Here is a 23,777-nt window from a genome sequence, read left to right on the forward strand (position 1 = left end):
ACTCACTCTCACAGACTCACTCTCACAGACTCACTCACTAATTGACTCACTCTCACAGACTCACTCTCACAGACTCACTCTCACAGGCTCACTCTCACAGGCTCACTCTCACAGGCTCACTCTCACAGGCTCACTCTCACTGACTCACTCTCACTAATTGACTCACTGACTCACTCACTAATTGACTCACTCTCAATGACTCACTAATTGACTCACTCTGACTCACTCTCTCTCATGACTCACTCTCACTGACTCTCTCACTAATTGACTCACTCACACAGACTCACTTACTAATTGACTCACTCTCAATGACTCACTAATTGACTCACTCTCACTGACTCCCTCTCTCCCTCTCACTAATTGACTCACTCTCACTGGCTCACTTGCTCACAAATTTACTCACTCTCACTGAGTCACTCTCTCACTAATTGACTCACTCTCACTGACTCACTCTCTCTCTCTCATAACTCACTAACTGACTCACTCTCACTAATTGACTCACTCTCACTGACTCACTCGCTGATTGATTCACTCACTGAGTCACTCTCTCACTAATTGACTCACTCTCACTGACTCACTCGCTGATTGACTCACTCACTGAGTCATTCTCTCACTAATTGACTCACTCACACTGACTCACTCTCTCTCTCATGACTCACTCTCACTGACTCACTATCACTAATTGACTCACTGTCACTGACGCACTCACTAATTGACTCACTCACTGAGTCACTCTCTCACTAATTGACTCACTCTCTCACTAATTTCCACACTCTCACAGACTCACTCTCACAGACTCACTCTCACTCCCTGACTCATTGGCTCACTCTCACTGGCACACTCTCACTGGCTTACTCTCACTGACTCACTAATTGACTCACTCTCACTGGCTCACTCTCACTAATTGACTCAGTCTCACTGACTCACTCACTAATTGACTCACTCAATGACTCACTAATTGACTCACTGTCACTGAGTCACTCTCTCTCTTATGACTCTCTCACTGACTCACTCTCACTAATTGACTCACTCTCACAGACTCACTTACTAATTGACTCACTCTCAATGACTCACTAATTGACTCACACTCTCTCTCACTAATTGACTCACTCTCACTGGCTCACTTGCTCACTAATTAACTCACTCTCACTGACTCACTCTCACTAATTGACTCACTCACTGACTCACTCAATAATTGACTCACTCTCACTGACTCACTCTCTCCCTCTCACTAATTGACTCACTCTCACTGGCTCACTTGCTCACAAATTTACTCACTCTCACTGAGTCACTCTCTCACTAATTGACTCACTCTCACTGACACTCTCTCTCTCATGACTCACTCTCACTGACTCAATCTCACTAATTAACTCGCTCTCACTGACTCACTCACTAATTGACTCACTCTCAATGACTCAAAAATGGACTCACTCTCACTGACACACACTCTCTCACTAATTGACTCACTCACTAGCTCACTGACTTACTCTCACGGACTCACTAATTGACTTACTCTCACCGACACACTCACTAATTGACTCACTCTCACTGACACACTCACTAAGTGACTCACTCTCAATGACTCACTAATTGACTCACTCTCACTGACTCACTCTCTCTCATGACTCACTTTCACTGACTCACTATCACTAATTGACTCACTCTCACTGACTCACTCACTAATTGACTCACTGAGTCACTCTCTCACTAATTGACTCACTCTCTCCCTAATTGCCACTCTCACTGACACACTCTCACTGACACACTCTCACTGACACACTCTCACTGACACACTCTCACTAATTGACTCACTCTCACTGACTCACTAATTGACTCACTCGCTGACTCTCTCTCTCAATCTCACTAATTGACTCGCTCTCACTGACTCACTCACTAATTGACTCACTCTCAATGACTCACTCTCTCATGACTCACTCATTGACTCAGTCTCACTGACTCACACTAATTGACTCACTCTCAATGACTCACTAATTGACTCACTCTCACTGACTCACTCTCTCTCACTAATTGACTCACTCTCACTGGCTCACTAATTTACTCACTCTCACTGAGTCACTCTCTTACTAATTGACTCACTCACACTGACTCACTCTCTCTCTCTCATAACTCACTAACTGACGCACTCTCACTAATTGACTCACTCTCACTGACTCACTCGCTGATTGACTCACTCACTGAGTCATTCTCTCACTAATTGACTCACTCACACTGACTCACTCTCTCTCTCATGACTCACTCACTGACTCACTATCACTAATTGAGTCACTCTCACTGACGCACTCACTAATTGACTCACTCACTGAGTCACTCTCTCACTAATTGACTCACTCTCTCACTAATTTCCACACTCACAGACTCACTCTCACAAACTCACTCTCACTCCCTGACTCATTGGCTCACTCTCACTGGCACACTCTCACTGGCTTACTCTCACTGACTCACTAATTGACTCACTCTCACTGGCTCACTCTCACTAATTGACTCAGTCTCACTCACTAATTGACTCACTCAATGACTCACTAATTGACTCACTGTCACTGAGTCACTCTCTCTCTTATGACTCTCTCACTGACTCACTCTCACTAATTGACTCACTCTCACAGACTCACTTACTAATTGACTCACTCTCAATGACTCACTAATTGACTCACACTCTCTCTCACTAATTGACTCACTCTCACTGGCTCACTTGCTCACTAATTAACTCACTCTGACTCACTCTCACTAATTGACTCACTCACTGACTCACTCACTAATTGACTCACTCTCACTGACTCACTCTCTCCCTCTCACTAATTAACTCACTCTCACTGGCTCACTTGCTCACAAATTTACTCACTCTCACTGAGTCACTCTCTCACTAATTGACTCACTCTCACTGACACTCACTCTCACTGACTCAATCTCACTAATTAACTCGCTCTCACTGACTCACTCACTAATTGACTCACTCTCAATGACTCAAAAATGGACTCACTCTCACTGACACACACTCTCTCACTAATTGACTCACTCACTAGCTCACTGACTTACTCTCACGGACTCACTAATTGACTCACTCTCACCGACACACTCACTAATTGACTCACTCTCACTGACACACTCACTAAGTGACTCACTCTCAATGACTCACTAATTGACTCACTCTCACTGACTCACTCTCTCTCATGACTCACTTTCACTGACTCACTATCACTAATTGACTCACTCTCACTCACTAATTGACTCACTGAGTCACTCTCTCACTAATTGACTCACTCTCTCCCTAATTGCCACTCTCACTGACACACTCTCACTGACACACTCTCACTGACACACTCTCACTGACACACTCTCACTAATTGACTCACTCTCACTAATTGACTCACTCTCACTGACTCACTAATTGACTCACTCGCTGACTCTCTCTCTCAATCTCACTAATTGACTCGCTCTCACTGACTCACTCACTAATTGGCTCACTCTCAATGACTCACTCTCTCATGACTCACTTTCACTAATTGACTCAGTCTCACTGACTCACACTAATTGACTCACTCTCAATGACTCACTAATTGACTCACTCTCACTGACTCACTCTCTCTCACTAATTGACTCACTCTCACTGGCTCACTAATTTACTCACTCTCACTGAGTCACTCTCTTACTAATTGACTCACTCACACTGACTCACTCTCTCTCATAACTCACTAACTGACGCACTCTCACTAATTGACTCACTCTCACTGACTCACTCGCTGATTGACTCACTCACTGAGTCATTCTCTCACTAATTGACTCACTCACACTGACTCTCTCTCTCATGACTCACTCACTGACTCACTATCACTAATTGACTCACTCTCACTGACGCACTCACTAATTGACTCACTCACTGAGTCACTCTCTCACTAATTGACTCACTCTCTCACTAATTTCCACACTCACAGACTCACTCTCACAAACTCACTCTCACTCCCTGACTCATTGGCTCACTCTCACTGGCACACTCTCACTGGCTTACTCTCACTGACTCACTAATTGACTCACTCTCACTGGCTCACTCTCACTAATTGACTCACTCTCACAGACTCAATTACTAATTGACTCACTCTCAATGACTCACTAATTGACTCACACTCTCTCTCACTAATTGACTCACTCTCACTGGCTCACTTGCTCACTAATTAATTCACTCTCACTGAGTCACTCTCACTAATTGACTCACTCTCACTGACTCACTCTCACTAATTGACTCACTCTCACTGATTGACTCACTCTCACTGATTGACTCGCTCTCACTGATTGACTCACTCACTAATTGACTCACTCACTAATTGACTCACTCTCACTGACTCACTCTCACTCACTCATTGACTCACTCTCACTGGCTCACCATACCACAGGAATGTTCCACAGGCAAATATAAACTTTCTTTACAGTATCCTTGTTGCATCCTTTTGTAGTGTGATCGAAGTATACTACAGTTACACATATAAAGGAATCAAGGCCGAAAGCAAGTACATTAAAATGAAGTAAATATTGCCTTCTTGACACTAGAGATATGGGAAATAGTAACTGTGGTTCAAGCATGAAGACAGCGGGCTTCTTTGCAATTACATTAGAAATGCTAAATTAACAAGTGTCAGCAGGAAACAGACCAGAGGCGCCACTAGGGCAGAAGCCAGACAGAACCATCCTCCTTGATTGCGGTTTCCCCTCAGAGGTGTCCGTGCTGCATATACTTAAGGAGCCTGCGAGGTTAATAAGGTCACATTTAAAATTCTGCTTTGGCTTACAGCGCTTCATATTTCACTGCTCCCACACGCAGGGGGCCAGAAGCAACGGATATGGTGTGATACATAGAAGTAAGAGGGAACAACTGTCAAAATTGAAATGACAAAAAAAGGAGTTTTAATAAAGGCGCGTTGTTAGAAACCTGCATGCCACTGTACAACATAAACGTTACACAAATATACTAAGAAATATACAATTTTCTTTGTACAATATTTCTATAGTGGATTAAAAACTTTAAAGTTTGGTGAATGGGAGCCCCACCATAAATCAGTGTGACTCTGGCCACACCTAACACATGGCTACCCTGCCTCGTCTAACATATAGGAAAACATCTACAAAAAATGCTTTCATTTATTCCAAATTATAAACACTTAATTCTGATAACAGAAATCTACACATTTTTTTCATACGGTACCATACGAAAATGCACCTCCTTATAAACCTTCCGTTTTCCTTCTGCCTACATGGAATGGTCTTTTCCCTGCTCCTATGGGACAGAACAGCAACTTCTCAAGGAGATAGCAATCTTAAGTGCCAGGCCACATGTCTTTTATTATGCTGCCACAGTCTAAACAATTGGAACTTTTGACACCACGCCAGACTTCTTGGGGCAGGGAGGAACTGATAACAGTCAACAGTTGTACACTGGCTCAGTTACTGCTCACACATTAAGCCACGGGTCACGACAAAGGAACATGGAGCTTTGTTATACCCTACATCCTTATATCCCAACTTTTAAGTGTGCTGCCGCAGTCTCTAACAGAAGTACATTTAAGAAACAATTGCAACATTTCACACCACGCCACACTGCTTGGCACATGTTTATTTCTTGAAGCACAAGGTGTGAATACATTTAAAACAGACTGAACTGATAGAATAGCCTAAAGGCAGCATTACGTTTTTAGCCAATTACAACGCAGCTTTCTAAAACAAGCATTTGCAAAGCAATATGTATCGCATTTGCGAGAGTTTAAGCTTTTAGCATTGTAAATGGCAATGCTTTTATTTATGTTTTAAATACCAAAAAATAAATAAGAGGCATTTTCATATACAATGCCAAGAGCTCAAACTTGCGTAAGTGCGAGACCTATTGCATTGCAAATGCTTGTTATCATATTATACATTGGCCCACTTTATAGCAAGGTCCCCCAGCCATGTGAGTTAAGTTTGAAACCATATACACCCTTATGCATCAAGCCAAAATCCAGTCGGTAAAATACCGATTCCTTATTAGCTCCCGGTATTAAGTAAAAAATACCCAATCCCAATGCATCAACCCAAAAGCAGAAATCGGTATTTAAGGAATCCTTAAATAGCGATTCTTTAAATAGGGATTCCTTAAATACCGATTCCTTAAATAGCGATTGCATTTAAGGAATCCCAAAGTGAGATTCCTTAAATGCAATGCATCAATGTTAAAAAATTAGCGATTTCGCTAATAAGGGGAGCAAATTACCATGAAGATGAACTGCATGGTAATTTGCAAAAACTTTGAAAAATGCACTTTTGTGCATTTTTCAAAGTGTCATGTTGCGCACACACATGCCCTTAGAGCATGTGTGTGTGCAACATATGTGCACATATCATTTTCAGGGGTGCAACAGGGTGTCCTTTTGACACCCTGGCACCCTTGAAAGTGCTCCAGCTATTAGTGATTCGGTAATACCGAATCGCTAATACAGAATGGCTTTACATTCATTCCTATGGGCCTCCAAGCCCATAGGAATGAATGGGTAGGTATTCCTTATTACCGATTCGGTATTACCGATTCGGTAATAAGGAATGTTAAGGAATCGCTATTTGAATAGCGATTCCTACATGCATAGCCTTTTGCTATTCCTTATTAGCGATTCCTTATTTTTCGCTAATAAGGAATCGCAAATGCTAATGTTGATGCATATGCCCCAAAGTTGGCTATAAAGCTACACCACAACTTTTTCTTTGACAATGCAAAACAAATATAAATATGACAAGACATATTTATTACATCACCAGGTTGGTGTACACAAAAGCAGGTTTTGCCAGAAGCTTGGGTAGATGTTATCCTAGGTTAATAAATCCTAATGTGTCATATAAGAATAATCAATCTTGTTTTGTTTTCTAGTCGTCTTCTTTTACCCCACTAGACAAACTATATTCTGCTATTCTGAAGTCTGAGAAAAACCTCTGTGTAGTACACAACTTAATAGATGACTTAGATTTAACTGGGTATATGTTTTTATTTTGTGTGACACTGATTTTCCAATGGGCTGGTACTTACTGGCATGTGAGAACAACCTTGTGGATCTACAGGTTCATACGTGATAACCTTACTTATGTAGGAGGTACATTTTTTTTTTTTTAACAACCTTACGGCTTATGACTTTATCAGAGTCATCCTATTGGTTGTGGGCAAGTTGAAGATTGAACCTCTTATGAAGCAACACCCAGCACCCTGAACAGAATGAAATTGCCAAAGATGGTGTTGCCACATTTATACTACTGGTACCCTCTGTGGCATCTGATATGCTTTAACACCATGCTTGAACTTCTCCACAAAACAGGCATTAATGACAAGACATCGTGCTGGATCTACTCCTTTTTTCAAAGTCAAACACATCATCTCAACCCCTCTTTTGACCACAGGTCGTCATTCTATGATGTGCAATGTACTACAGAGCTCTCTAAGGGCCATATGTAGGTAGCTAAATACCGGCCGGTAACGGGCGAAAATCGGTAATTTTCCCGTTACCGACCGGTATTTAGCCCTTTCTAATGTAGGAGGCCGGTTTTAAGGATTCTGTAATTTACCACCAAATACAAGTTGGTGGTAAATACCAAATACCTTTAAGAAAGCAATAATTTGCTTTTCTCAAGGTGCCATGTGGCAGACATACATGCCGTTTGGGCATGTATGAGCGCCACATGTGCACACATGCACGATTCAGGGGTGCAACAGGGTGTCAATGTGACACCCTGCCACCCTTGAATATGCTCCCCCTATTACCGATTCGGTATTTACCGAATCGGTAATAGTGAATGGCTTCCCAATCATACCTATGGGCCTCCAGGCCCATAGGAATTAATGGGAAGGTATTCATTATTACCGATTCAGTAAATACCGAATCGGTAATAACGAATATTACCGAATCGGTAAAATTTACCGATTGTTTACCTACATTCTATTTACCGATTCTTAAATACCGAATCGGTAAAATTCGGTATTTAGGAATCGGTAAATAGAAATTACCTACATAATGGCCCTTAGTGTTGCCTGAAGCTTAGTATGGTTGGAGCAACAAGAAGACCATAAATGTTACTCTGTGTTCCTGCTCCTCTCTCCTGCCCTCACCCCGCGCAATTTTGCGATGTATATTTTGGAGGTCTGAGTGACAGTTGGTGATGGCTCTCCAGTGAGGTAATATAAAGATAAATCCATAGCATGTTCCAGAGTTACATATAGCAGTAAATCTTGTGTTTAGTCAAAGTATTGGTATTGTTTCTGCAACAATTTAAATGGTTTACTGTAACAAAAAAAATATGTAAATAATTTTAATGTCCAAAAGAGCACTTACCAACGTTATGCCCACCTCCTGTCTTCTATAAAGGAGGGATTGAGCGACGGAAGACTTTGAATGATTGTGCAGCTCATTTGTGGCCTCTTAAACTCTGTGTTATTTCTGGGATATGGAGTAATCGTTACTAGAGATCCTAGTAATTAATAGGGTTGGGTGAATAATGTGACTTATGAGATTTTAGGTAATATTGTGTGAATTGGTGTTTCTGTGTCGATTCCCAATTTTTTCCCCCAGAGCTTCACACAGAGATTTTGACTGCTTTAAGTAGGAGAAACCCTCTGTGAAATAAATGCTGTGTGAAATACACAAGATTTATAATTTTAGTGGGCCCAGTAACATCTATTTCTGGGTTCACGGGATTTTATCAGGTACTCTTACTGGAGGTCTAAGGTGAAATAGGAAAGTTCAAAGTAACAGTCTGAATTAATAAGGATGAATGGACAGATAAAGTTATATGGAGCGAGTGAGGTGTAGGAGCTATCGAGGAAAGAGATAAATGAAGGCACTACTAAGGAGAAAGATAAGCGAATAATCTAATAAAGATAGGAAAGAAAGAAAGAAAGAAACAAACAAAGAATGTTCTGTGTGCCTCAGGAAGATGGTGTCTCTGTTTCTGCAGGCGCCTGCAGTTAGAACGGATGATGCACTTATGGTGGGTGAAAGTTATTCTTGGCATCATAGGCGAACACCAAGGCATACTCATGGCCATCTCATGCACAGTGGTTGCCATGCCTAGCATAATAGTGGCCATCCGTGTATTAACTGTGGGCAGCCTTTTGTGACAATCACAAGTGTAATGGTGGATGTTGGAAAAAGTGCCATGTCTGGCATTTTGTGGATATCCTTGTTATGAATATGGCTATTGTGGTGTGATGGTATTATCCCAACAATATTGGTGCTTATACTCAATTTAATGGTCTCCATCCATGGCTATAATGCTGTATATCCTGTGTGTTCCTAGAACATTAATAGCATGTAGTGGGCATTGCATCCTTAACATTATTATGACCATCCCTAACCTAATGGTGGCCATCTCTATCACAATGTAGCAATTGTTGACATAAAGGTAGCCTCGTCTTAAGGTTGGCACCCTTAGCACAGTGCGATCATCATTAGGATGACTGTAGCAAACACTGGTAAAATATTGCAGATTTCTGGTGTATTGGTGACTCTGACATAACAGTTCCCACCCTTTGCATTATGGGGTTCAGGGTACACATAGTGGTAAACTGTTGTAATGAATAAATGATTTTGCGTAGCCAAGTAGTATGGATTAAAGATGAAGGTTTATTAAGCTTGTTCCAAGTTATAGATAACACCCCACAAATCCACAATGCAATAGTGCAGATACCCCAAAAACTGAACACAATGTCACTCAACCCACTGTCCTCCTTCTGTATTGTAAACAGGACAGAGAAAATGTACACCCATACAACCTTGGGCTAAACACATGCCCCTACACCCTTAACCCCTTAGGAAGGGTGGACACCACAAACACTTTCAACATTCTAATGACCCCACACACTGGCTGAGCAGCAGGGACAAGGAAACATGGGGAGTATGCATAGCAACCAGGGCAAGTCACAAAATGAACCTAGCAAACCGTGGGCATTCTTAGCATTACTGTGGACATCCTGGTATAATAGTGGTTATCCCAAGCCAAACTGTGCCTCCTATGATATGGCGACGAGCCACGTCATCTCATGGGGATCCCCTGACATAGAGTAGGGATTTCGTCCAGCTATGACTACCATGGCATACGATAGATAATAATGTTATGAAATCGTGATACATGGGTGAATGTGACCAATTATGTCCTCATGGGACAGTAGTACATGTGAGGATGTGATGAAAATGAAAAGCTGATATTTGAGGATCAAATTCAAGAATTTATTAAAAATGATAAAGGTGATATTATGGAACAAAGAAAATATTATTTTAGAAAAAAACTATAAACATTTGTGTGGGGAAGTTGAGTGTCTTTACCTAAAAATGGAAACCTGATATTTGGATCAAATTGCAGGTATTTAAAAAAAAGGCAAGCTGGTGTTATATCAAAATAGCTGCATTTGCAAAACATATTTTAAGATCATATTTGAATAATAATTTGAAACACTATTGAAGATGCTTTTCCTTCAAGTCAGGGGGCAATTGTTGCTATGTCTATTACTTCCCATATAATGTGGAGAAGACATATCATCTGGAATGCTACACATTTTTATTAAAATATCAACACTACTGCTGTCTGCTGTCTGAATCCCGAGCCTTAAATACTAAGAGATATGTCTGTAGTCGGCAATCTGATCATTGGTACTTGTTTCTGAACCGGATGTCTGTCTAACGTGAAGGATAACTTTACTGTCTACAAAGTGAGATTGTGTGATATGTGTAACTTTTCATTTCCCCACCTTTCACCTGCAAAGTAGATTCTCTGTCATAATACATAATAAATATTCTACTTGGAAGGTGAAGAGTGGCTAAATGAAATAAAGTGGGAGGCAGAAGTAAATAAAGATGTCTTGAAAATTGAAGGACGACTGTCAAATTGCATACCCAAATATTTGAATTGTCTGTAAAACCTGTGGGTTTTAACCAGTCTTGAAAAATACATTGTTTTATCAATATTATTTTCAGAATTATTTGGGGGTGCACTTTGGGATGATGGGGTTTGCTTGTCACACCATATAAGTATTGGAGTATTTCAGGCGCACACCTTCAGAAATGCCTAAAAAACTAATAGATGTTACCGGATTTATTGGAAAAATGTGCTGTAAAATGCACAACTTCGCTTCTCTTTTAAAGTTATCACCATTAGGGACGATAGGCTTTGCTGCAAACGTTTAGGCAGCTTTAACGCCCCACCATGCAACCACTCAATAAAAAAATATGAAATCTCCTTGAACATGGAACTGTCTGCAGCTCGTCGCTAAAGGATTTAACTCTAGAATAATACAGAGGCGAGTGCTCTTTATATGAAAATGTCTTCTGAAGAACCTTACTCCTCAGATCTGAAAATATAAGACATATGGGTGGATGACTCCCAATGTGCTTTACCTGTTTGTGCTTGATGGTTGTGATTTGCCATTGCGATTCTACTCCAGCGTCCCCCCTTCTCAGAAAGCGTTCTGCTGGACAACTTTAAGCGCCACTGGTTCCAGTGAGGTCTGAAAATAGAAATGGCAAAGTAAAAACGAGAGCTGCATCAATAGAAGGCGGATGTCAACCATGAACCATCAATCAGCAAAAGCAAAACAATGTGTGCCACAAACTAGATTCAGGAAAAAAACAGGAGGAGCAGGGGACAGCTTCTCATTCTGAAAGTGGCCCTTTGCACAAGCTGCACTTAATTGATGGTGAGCCGAGCTGCTCCAAGCCTTGACATTTGGAAGTAGCTACTTAGAGAAGTGGGGGAGGGCCACTTGAGACAGGGCGTAAGCCCCATGGTCTACAAGAGATGGCCACCTCCAATTGCATTGTAAGAATCAGTGGAAGACAACATACATCAAAGACTAATATTACAAGTATTGCAGTCATAAAGTGCAATAGAAAATTGCAACAATACTTGTCATAATAAAACTGTGCATGATCTTTTCCACCTGGTTGTTAATAATTCTTCATTGTTTCATGGTCTTTTCCACCTTGTTCTTTTTTTTTATTTTTTTTTTTTAATTCTTTTTATTTGCATTTTTAAACAACAGAAAACAATACAATCCACTGCAGTGTACATATAACATGTTATGGACGAGACTGCCGCCCACCACTTCACCACTAGTAATACTATAGACATGCTCCCTCACAAAGTGTTCGAACCCCATGCGCTTGACCCAACCATCCGCCCACCCCCTCCCGCCGTACTGTCTCCCGACCCATCTATGTAGTCTAGCGTGCCCTACATGCCATCCGACCCGCATCTGTCCCCCAGCAATATCAGGGAATTAACTTGAAAATTACAGTTCTTGAAGCGTTGTCTGCGCCAACCAGTGAGTAAAGGGTTCCCAGATATCCTTTGGCCTGGAACGCATCGGCATCATCTCCCAATATAGCGCTAGCTGCGACTGGCAATATACTACGCTTCGCACCCAGTCCCTGATATTAGGCGCTGTAGCCACCCCCCAGTGCATCACAACTTGGCGTTTGGCTAGTAGGATAAGCATCGCTGGCAATTTCCGGTGTTTGGGCTTGACCATAGGCAATATACCTAGCAGTGTAGCCTGCGGGGTGCATGGGATCTGCAGACCAGTGATCGTTCCTACTACGTTTAACACTTTGACCCAGAATGCCGCCAGCGGGGGACAGTCCCACGCCATATGTATGAAGGTCGCCCCGCCTGCGCGACACCGCCAGCAAGCATCGGAATCTCTCAATCCCATGCGGTGGAGCCGGTGAGGGGTACGATATATCATATGAATATATTTAAAGTGTATCAGGCGAAGTCGGTAATTAGGGGATAGGACCCCCAAGAGTCTGCAGCATAGATCCCAGTGTTCATCAGAAATGTCGGAACCCAATTCCGCAGACCACAGCTCACGGGCCGCCGGGATCACCACAGGATGGCTAGCTTGCATACGTTGGTACAATCTAGATATAAGCTTGCGCCCCGATTCCACCGCCAGCACGTTCTCCAGGGCTGGTAAATCTGGCGGAGGAGCCGGAAACGTGGGAAACAGTTTTTGACCTGTGTGGCGTAACTGGCAGTAAAGTAGCGTGTCTAACAGCGTCGGAGCCTCCTCGCCACACATCTGCTCCAGCGTGATGAAGGAACCCCCCGGGAACAAGTCACCCACCGTGCGAAGGCCGTGCGCCGCAGCCCGCCCGCCAGTGCGCATATTCTGCAGCGGGGCCCACATCGGGTTATGTCGCAGCGGCATCGATCCAGCATACAAGAGGTCCAGTCCAGCCCTGCGTCGCAGCCCATCCCAGGCCCATCTAAGTGCGTGCACCGGGTCTATGTCAGCGCATCGCCGTTTGAGCGGCGCATATAGGGCCACGGCGAGTGGCAACGGTGCAGCTCTGTCCGTTTCTATCGCCACATGTGGCTGGAACGGCGTTGGGTGGACCCAGTGGTGTAAAAACTGTGCCTGCGCGCAGTAGGCGTAGAGCGGGAAATCCGGCGCCGCCAGGCCTCCCTGTCGTTGCGGGAGAGTGAGGGTCTCCCACGCCACCCTCGGCTGCCTACCGCCCCACGCCAGCTCCACCATCTTCGAGTGCAATTGGCGCAAAAAACTAGCAGTCAGGGGCAGCGGAATGTTCCCGAAGAGATACAAGAATTTCGGCAGGATGACCATCTTGGCCACCGCAATCCTGCCCGCCAGCGAAAGGGGCAAATGCTTCCAGCGGCCGACCCGCTCCTCGACCCAGCCCAGTGCACGCCCATAATTCTCCGACCATATTTGCTGCATATCAGTGCTGATCCAGACCCCCAAGTATCGCACCGGTCCGTCCGCCCATTTCAGCGGGCAATTCGGGGAAAAGCGAGTCGTCCCAGCCGTCAAAGGTAGAATAACCGACTTCTCCCAATTTATGGTTACACCTGATAGCAAGCCATACTCTATCAATTCTCCTGTCATGGGCGAAAGGTTTTCCCGCGGGTCGGTTACATACAAGGTGATATCATCCGCGTACAGAGACACGGTCAGTGCCCTCGACGAAAAGCCTATGCCCCGGTTTGCATGGTGCTGTCGTATGCGAGCCGCCAAGGGCTCTGTGGCGATGGCAAATAGCAGGGGCGATAAGGGGCAGCCCTGTCTCGTACCCCTCCCGATGGCGAAGGGCGCAGAGACTAGCCCGTTGACCCGTACCCGGGCAGTGATGTTGGTGTACAACAAGCGAATATAGCCAATGAATGCCTCACTCATACCCATTCGCTGCAGCAAGGGAAACAGGAATCCCCACTCCAGGGAGTCGAACGCTTTTGTTGCGTCCAACAGCACCGCTACGGCTTGTACATGCGGGGCTAAGTAGTGCAGCACCCCAAATAAAGTTCGAAGATTGTGAGACGTAGAGCGGCCCGGCACAAAGCCCAATTGGTCAGGCCGTATCATGAGCGGCAGTACCGGTTGCAACCGCAATGCTAGCATTTTCACGAAAATCTTTGCATCCGTATTAATTAAGGATAGCGGCTTGTAGGAATCGCAGTGTTGCGCGTCTTTATCCGGTTTTAAGAGGGCGATAATGACCGCCTCTCTCATCGATTCAGGGAGCACACCCGCTTCAACGGCCTCAGTATATACTGCCAGTAGCTTGGGAGCCAGCAGATCCGCATATTCCTTATAGAATTGTGCCGGTAACCCGTCCGGCCCCGGCGCCTTCCCGGCCGCCAATGCGCCTATCGCCTCTTTAACGTCGTCTATCTCAAAGGGGCGATCAAAGTACCCCTTTTGGTGTGCATTGAACCAAATGAGCTGGATCGTATCAAAGTATCCCGACAGCTCCGACAGCGGCGGCGCACCCCGGGTGCGGTACAATTCTTTATAAAAAGTCCGAAACGTATCTAGAATTGTTGGAGGAGTATACGCATGTCCGCCCTCCGGTGTCGCCACTGAGGAGATGAAGGGGGGTGGCCGCTGCGAATGCAGCAGTAGAGCTAGCGTCTTGCCCGGTCGGTCCCCCTCGCCATATCTGCGGGCCACCGCCTGTTTAGTTAGAAACTTAAGCTCCCTATCGGCTTCAGCCTGGTACTCCGTGAGCTTGGTGCGTGTTTCCGCCAGAGTTGACGCCGATAGGTCCGAACAGTACTGCACCTCCAGAGCATGCAGGCCGTCTTCCAGCCGCTTCAGCGTTCCCCTGATGGTCTTCAGCACCGCGGCCTGTCCCGCGATGCAGTGACCTCGTATTACCACCTTGAAAGCGTCCCACAGGGTGCCCTCCGACGCAACAGAGCCAGTGTTCTGTTCAAAATATTCCGTAACGCGCTGGTATATGTCTTCCCTAAACACCGGATCGGTCAGGGCCTGCGCTGGTAAGAGCCACGCGAAGGGCGTCACATATGGCTGCGGCACGCGTAGCATCAGTTCCACTGGCGAGTGGTCAGAAAGGGTGCGCGCCCTGTGCGCGACGTCCGACACCCATGCATGTACCTGTGGGGTTAAAAGCCAAAAATCCAACCGGGACCAAGCTCCCCTGTGTGGGGTGAAGCAAGTGCCCTCCCGCAGCTCGGGGTGCAGAACGCGCCACGAATCTAATAGCTGATAGTCCGTCATTAGGCCACGGAGGAGGTCAGCCACATGCGGGTGATGCACGCGGGCCGCTCCCTCCCTGTCTAGTTCTTGAGAGATTACCGCATTGAAGTCGCCGCCCCACATGCATGCGCCCTCTCCCAGCGACTGTGTCTTGTGCCAGACGTGTCGGAAGAAATCAGGGTCGTCCGAGTTTGGGCCATATATGTTGACTAGTGTCATTGGCATGTGAAAAAGCTTCCCCTGCAATATTATGTAGCGCCCCTCAGTGTCGGCATGCACCCGATATGTTTGCCAGGGTAGGCCTCGTCGAATTAAAATGGCCACTCCCCGGGAGTAGCTGGAGTAGCCAGACGTGTGTATTTCGCCCCATCTAGCATGTCGAAGCCTCACCCCGGCTACTTGGGGCAAATGCGTTTCCTGAAGGAAACAGATGTCAACTTGGTGTCGTGTCAGATATGCATGGGTCAACCTGATCTTGCGATGGTCATTCAGACCACGAATATTCCAAGTAAAACAACGCAGCGCGGTCAGGTATGTGTGCGGTGGTGTTTCCTACGCAGCAATGGGTTCAGTAGCGGCAGCGCGCATGTGGTCCGCAGGTAGAGCTCTCGCTCTGGATTTCGTAACAACATAAAAAACATGGCAGCGGTCAGCGGCAGGGCCACATCATCCTGTAGTATTACATACAAATGGTGCAATGGAAGAAAACCAAACAACATTAACCAAATCCCCTCACCACCCACACCAACCCCCCAATCAGGTTGAGACACTCGCCCCCCCCCCACCCCACCCAACAACTATATTGCATCAGTGAAATTACGGGAATCATCCCTGTGAGGGCGTGGGTCACCGGCATACTCCCCTGTCCAAAAGGCGACAGGGTGGCCGAACATTACCGCCCATTAACATATATACTATCTGCCCGCGGCGGGGTAAGCCCAACACCGATCCCCTCACAAGTTCTCAGTCAATGTACAAGAGTAGTCCCCGAACCTCGTATCCCTTGACCTCTCCGTTTCCCACGGCAGCCACGGCACTCTATAAGTTCAGAATCTCTGTAATAGAGCAACAAGTGATACGGTACAACCAAGCTGTCCAAAATGTAGGCATAGTTACTCAACGTCGCTAAGCTGGTCATGCGGCGGTGTCCCCTGCCCGGAACGTTTGTCTCTCAGCGTCCGCTCCGCCTGTCTCGCAAATTTGAGTGCGTCCGTCGCAGCCGTGAAGACCATCGGTTTCCCCCCGTGGTGGACCCTTAACTTAGCAGGATATAACATCGCATATTTTGTCCCCACTTTCTGGAAGATCCGCTTCGCCGAGAGGAATTCACGCCTGGCGGCCTGCACAGCCTGAGTGAAGTCGGGAAACAGTGATATTGCCATGTTTTGGAATGTTAGCTCACCTCTCTCACGTGCCAGCCGTAGGATCGTGTCTCTGTCTCGATAGTTGAGGATCCTGGCAAGGATCGGGCGCGGCGGCGCCCCCGGCACCGGCCGCGGCCCCAGAGTGCGATGTGCCCTCTCAACCAGGAACATGGCCGACAGGGCCTCACCAAACAGGTCGCGGAACATCCCTGCAACGAAGTGCTCCATAGTGCCAATGTTCGTGGATTCTGCAATACCAATAATTCTCACATTATTTCTGCGAGAGCGGGCTTCCAAATCTTCGTTGCGACTCTTTATCACCTCCAGGACCTTGTCCATGCGCAGCAGCTGCTCCCGGGTGTCACCGCTACTCTCTTCACAGTCGGCAACCCGCGCCTCTACCGCCGCCAGTCGTTCTTCGTGTTGATCCACCTTGTGCGATATTCCGTCCAGTCGTCTGGCCATGGAGTCCAACTTGCCGTCTATCTCTTTTAGGCAGCCCTTCAAATCCCGAAACATGCTCTTGACATCCTCGGCGTCCTGCGTCGGCTCTAGCTGCGTTTCAGGGACCACCGTCTGGGACGCTGGGACAGTTTCAGTGTCCTGAGCCATGTGCTTCCCAAACTGGAGCTTCCTCTGCTTAACATCCGTCTTCCCCATGGCGCAGCAAAGGGGTCACACCATCAGAGTCTCAGCGGGAGGGTGGGTAGGAAAAAAGGGCCCAACAGAGTATTCACAGGCCTTCGAGTCCGGACCAAGTCACGGGCCCACCGTGCCCAATCTGCTCCTTCCCAAGGCCGCCCGGCCGTCTTCGCCGCCAGCAGGAATCTACAACGCACAGTCAGGCCCAGCAGGCCTGCAGCTCACACCACGTGCGGGTCCGAGGCCGGGACAGGCCCTCCAAATGGGCACACCGCTAGTGATCCGCAGTTGGGGCGGCCGTACAGCGGGCACCCACTCCGCAGTCCCCGGATCCACCGTAGTTCGATAGGTATGCACCGGGCGGAGGCTGATGGAAGGCGCACTCCGCCACCCGGGTCACCGTCGAGGGTAGCAGGATTGGCGTCGCTCTCGCAGCCCCAGGGCCGTCCCATCAGTGCTCACGTAGATTGTCAGGAGGCGGGGAGATCGCCGCAGATTAGGGCCCCCCGGGCCATCCGGGGCGCCAGGGACAGCAGGATTCGTCCCCCCTCCGGCAGCCGCGGCCTTTTGCACGTCGTGTTCTGGCCCGCGACACGGGACTTGCGTAGCTGGGATCCCCGGCCGGGAGTCAGGAGAGCCACCGCCTGGGCTTCAAGGGAGCACCGCTCCGGATCGCCGCCACCGATTTCGGTCCGGATTGCAGGGATCGGTGCCGCTACGTCCGGGCACCCTCCGCCGCAGCGTTGTCGGGCCAGGATGTCGGCGTAAAACGGATGAACTGACGGATTTAGGCGTTCGGCCGGCAGAGCCCCGTTACACGGCGGCCATCTTGCAGCTCGGCTCGGCCACGCCCCCGTCTTTTCCACCTTGTTCTTAATAGTTTAATTGCTTTACAATATTTGCCACGCTTCCAGAAGGGAAGGAGCTTTTGTAAATCATGGGCCCACCCACTCACTCAAGAGACCACCTCCAACTTCTTCAGGCAGTGACATTCAATTGCTTTTTTTTAAAAAATGAGGCTCTGTAGCAGCCTGACCCCAGCATGATGCCATCAGTGATTGTCCATTAATTATAAATGGTAAATGTGGCTTTAGACATGGAAGTTGTCTCTGGCGAAGCAAGATCAGTAGGTGGATGCACCTACTGCACATATGTGGCTAACCAGGAAGTCAACTAGTTTGAATCCTGACTAGGCTGACTCATACATTCATCATTCTTCTGTCAATTGTAATTTAGCTGTCAAATAATACCATCTCTTATTAATTTCCTTAAGTTAACACTATTTAATTGCACTAGAAAACCATTCACACTTCGCCTATGTATCAAGTGCAAATGTGAAGCTTCGCAAATAATGGTAAAACTAAAAGAATCTCAGGGAAACATGCTGTGTAGTGAATGCATAATGAACAGACACTAAAGTATGCTAAAGATAGTTCAGTGAATTGAGCACATGCTGTACTAATCTTTCTAAATAGAACGCAAGGCTTTGATATCCAAGGTTAATGGACTAAGGTTACGCTAGAGTAGAACAAAATTGTCCCACACAAAATCTTTCAGTTGCATACAACTGTTGTCAGAATTTCATCACTCCTGTTTATCTGACTGTGGGCCGCCATCATCACCATACCCTTCACCATTCCACCAGACCCTGTTACCTTCCCAGGTTCTGTCAAGGGAGAGTCACCTAAAACTCAATTTTCCATGTGAAGTTGGTGATCTCTCCATTTAGGTGCTGCCTCCAGACATTTCTCTGCTCCTCTGCACACATTATCCAGGAGTTGCAGCCTAGACTTAATTTGTAGCATACTCTCTTCTAGACCCATCCTGTAGATTGCTGTTTTTTGCTCTGAGAAGGTTAAATCAGCCACTCTTATCCAAAGACCTAACTCTCTTGTCTGCATTACATTAAGGACTCGCTACCTCTGCCACTAACAAAGAGCCCCTGCAGTTTCTACTCCACAGATTTAATGGCAGTCTAATTATGTTCAGTCTTTGCACTGAGGTCAGAATGCATGGGATTTTTGGACTTCAGTAACATATTCTCCCCAAGTGAGAGGTCATTGTTATCCATTTCCATCTGGGAAGGGGCTCCTCTTGATTTCATTTTAGCCCCCAAGGCTCAAAGAAATACTCGTGAGCATTTTATTTTCTGTCTGCCAAGGTTATGATGCCTGCCCAGGATGGCTGTTTCAGTGGTCGCGTGAATGACCGACATTCCAAAAAGACCGAAAAAAGGGGCATCAGGCGCCCAGGCCTGCTTCCAGATCAGGGCTTTCTAAGCCACTGAGCAAAGGAAGACAACAAACACCAAGCTCTTGGAGCACTATCCAGGGACCAAAAGAATTGAGAGAGCCAGCATTCACCCATGCCTCGTCTTCCTGGCATCCCCCTTCTCCTCATCAGAGAACCAAGGTGGAATACAATGCTTCAAAACCCAAGAGACACTGGAGTAACAGACGGATCATCTGTCCAATCACCCCCTGCCGGGCCCCTGCCTTCCCTGAAGTTTTCAATAACACATTTTTATAGACTGCATTAACCAAGAAATATTGGGCAACCCAATATACGATCAGTATCCAATTGAATAGACAGAACAGGCATGTTCCAACATTCAAAAAGTTCAATCTATTAATCCATTTAGTGAAGAACTCTTTTTATGTGTGTGCATCTTAATCATGACATTTGTTAAACATATACACCGGAACACAGGTCTAATAGTCAAGAGTTGGGTAGAGTACTGCCTATAATGTAAGTCCTCACGCTTTTAGTAAGTAGGAGTACTCAGTTCACATGACCCATATCTTATCATATTTGTGAGACATCCACATGCTTTATAAACCTTTTTCTCTATAATAGTGCGGGAAACAGCGTTACATTGCATGCGCTAAAACGCATGCGATTACAAACCGGTCGGTACAACGACCGCGTTGTTACAACGCAAGCCGTTTCCACGACTTGCTGTAGGGGGTGCGCTAAACTAAGGAATAGTATCATTTACTATTCCAACACCGTCCCTACTGTTGCACATGCTGGAGTTGGATTAGTAAATTATACTATTCCTAAATCCAGCGCGCTCCCTACAGCAAGTCAGAGAAACGACTTGCGATGTAATAGCTTGCGTTGTAACAACGCAGTCGTTGTAACAAAAGCGTTGTGAACGCATGCATTGTAGTGCTTGCGATGTAATATCACATATACAATAGCGCACCTGCATCCAGTCTCTCAAAATCGGTTTTGTTTCAGAGCGCCATCTACGGGCAATGTCACGTTCTGCAAGGATAGATCATGTCACAATCAACATGAGGTCTACTCTCTTCAACTAGTAGGTCAAAGTGTTGTCTGTCAAGTGCTTTGTCCACGGCCGATTCTATCTCTGACCAGTATCTCCTAATTCCCAGACACATGCAGATTACATGAAATTAGAGTCCTTTTTGACTAAGCTATGGGAATGTGAAGGATGAGCTTCATGGGCCATCTTCCAAAGCTTTTTGTGAGTATAGTAATTTCCATGAAAGTAATTCAACTGAATCAGGCGTATTTAAGGCCGATATCGCAAATGACCTTGGTGCCATCCCTACTTCGCGCCAATCTCTGTTGTCCAGTGTACCTATATGTTTCTGCCACTGTTTCCTCAGACCCACAAGTGGGTCCAATGTGTTCGTAATGAGACAGCAGTATAGGCTACAAATGCGTCCTTCTGTGCATGTTTTAGTGTGAGCTTGGCCTCAAGCGGATTATATTTTGGGGCAGGCTCAGTGTCTGACCATATAGTATCTAAAAGGATCCTAAGATGCAGAAATCTAAAGAAACTTGACGTATGTAAGTCAAATCAACCTCTAAGCTCTTCACAGGATTTCATGTATCTTCCTGCCCATACTTCTCTAATTAGGAGATCCAATTCGGTCCCACCCTGTTAAACAATGGGGCATTTAGAAACTTGCCAGTCAGGTCCCTTCCCAAAGAGGGGTGATCTGTCTGGGTTTACAATATTAACTGATATATTTTAGTGCCTTCTGCCAGGCTTGTACTGTTGGTTTTGTGGCTTCTGGCAGGAAGGGTCGAATCCTAGAGTGGTACAGCAGGCATTTAGCGCCTGCTCCCCTAACAGCTACCACCTCAGTCTATACGTGGGATTATCTTCATCCTAAAACAGCCACTCATTATTGACTGACATGTGTGCTGCCTTAGAATGAATTTTACACGGAACTCTGCAACAGGAAGTGATGATGCTGGCTCCAAGAAGCAGTTTGCACAATATGGGCACAATGAATTGTGATACCTCTGCACCTGGATGTCATCAGCTTTTAGAAGCAACCAGGAAGAGACAATTGGGGCGGGCCCTGCCTAGATGTTTCCCTTCAACAACCGAATCTGCTAACTCAACCTCATTCTATCACCATTAACCGAAATGGCAGTTGCTCAAGAAGGACTAATCAGCAATCCCCTACTAAAAGTAATCATATAATTTCTAAAGGCAGTCATGTCTCCATCCTCTCATACTTCAGCGTCTAGGGTTGCACCCCCAGCGAGGAGAGTAGGCAACACACTTCCACTGTCTTGGGAGTCTGCACCACAACCTCCATCTTGTGCCATGTAAAACCAGAGGCATGTAAATAGATCCCTCTGGTCTCACCAATCTTACGCTCACCTCAGCGCTCTGCATCCATGCACGCTTTACACAACACACACTTGACATACACATGAGATGTCAGTGCAAGGATCTGGGTGTCTATCAAAAGTGCAACTATACACGAGTGAGGCCAGTCGAAGACACCACCCCCCCCTTAATCATATAAACAGGACTATTAAGTGCTAAGATTATAAAAATGGGCCTTTGTCACCACTGTTTAATGACAACCCTTGACATTGACAAGTCCCACAAGAGCTAAAGGGCAGGCTTGGTGCACGCCTCCAGGTCTCAGAATCTATTGCAGGACCTCAGAGTCAAAGAACTGGCATACGCTTCAGTGAGTACATTGGATCAGCACGTGAGCTGGGCTGCAAATCAGAATACCAAATATGAAAGGCAGTAGAGTCAATCAAAATTAGTTATTCCCAATTACTAATAGTAATTCACAATTACTATTCAGGGGACATTCCCTTACCCCAAAAATCCCGCTCTGAGATGTTTTTAACTTTTTTCCACACATTAGCTCCGAGCTGTGAATGCAGCTTTCAGCGTGGTGAATGTTTTGCTGATTAACATTTATATCCTGAAGGATATATAGTCTATTTCAGCAGCTTTAGCAGCCCTTAGCTAAAGTGAGAATCCATTCCTGTTGTTCTTCAAGGCAGAGTAGTGATCACCATTTCTCTGTAGCTACTACCTGTCCCCTGAGCCAAGCCTCCACTCCCTGGCAAAGCCCCCTACCTTTACGGAGAAGTCTCCGCTGTGCCCTGACCGCCACCCTCCGGTCACAGGCTCAATTCGGGCCCGGAGTACCGACGGAGAGAGCGGTGCCCCATCCTGAGCTGTTGCCAGGTTGAGGTGAATTGGTTACCCAGCAGACTGCGGGTAATGTTTTTTAGAAGAACAGATGACTGATTTAAGATCCTGTTCAAGTATCCTTTTTTGTTGATATCACACATACACTTTTATGCAGCAGCATCACCAATGGTCCTGATGAAAGCTTTGCCCACGATGGGGCTGTAGGCTGAAACATGTCGACTACTATTTTCCATCCCACCAAAGAGGTTTAAATCTATACTGCTGGTGCACTGTTATTTTTAATCCTAGTAGGGCGTGTATTAGAATAAAGTTTGTGTTTTACACACTCTATCTTGTTTTAATTGCACTTCCAGCACATTTAGCAATTTTTTTTGCGCTGCGTCCCTCCTCACATATATCATTAACTCATCATCTGTGGATTTAGTAAATTCCATCTAGGTGTATAAACAAAAACATCCCTGAGCTCCTTCCTCGTAGAGAGGAGGTTGTAGCCCCCTGGGGAACTAGGTGTTCCTCAGGGAGGAGATTCCCATATGATGAAGCATGTCACCTATGGTGAGTGAGGGAATTCGTCCTGTAAAGGGATATGCCCACAGCTTTATACTGTGAGGTCTAGTCATTTGGTTCAGATCTGAGAGGTTGATACACACTTTTACATTTAAGTTCCGTTAAAGCTTGTTCATTGACCCCAAGATTTCATACTGTTTTGTGATTACTGTTATGGGGAATAAATCTTGTTGTGGTCATTAAAAGTTCCCTTAGACCCCCTGTTTCGAACTGTCTTGTTGAT

The 23,777-nt window shown here is 46.0% G+C and overlaps 1 protein-coding gene across 4 annotated transcripts in view; it reads right to left on the reverse strand.

Moving 5' to 3' along the window:
• Nucleotides 1-23,777, reverse strand: part of CCDC106 (coiled-coil domain containing 106) — a 215,804-nt gene that overhangs the window by 56,100 nt on the left and 135,927 nt on the right. For all 4 annotated transcript variants that reach the window (XM_085616587.1, XM_085616585.1, XM_085616584.1 and 1 more), the window contains one exon: nucleotides 11,409-11,518. In XM_085616587.1, coding sequence (XP_085472713.1) covers nucleotides 11,409-11,439 — 31 coding nt within the window. In that variant the 5' untranslated portion in view covers nucleotides 11,440-11,518. The remainder of the gene's footprint in view (nucleotides 1-11,408; nucleotides 11,519-23,777) is intronic.

This window comes from Triturus cristatus, chromosome 7 (assembly GCF_964204655.1).
Source record: "Triturus cristatus chromosome 7, aTriCri1.1, whole genome shotgun sequence".
Classification (NCBI taxonomy): domain Eukaryota; kingdom Metazoa; phylum Chordata; class Amphibia; order Caudata; family Salamandridae; genus Triturus; species Triturus cristatus.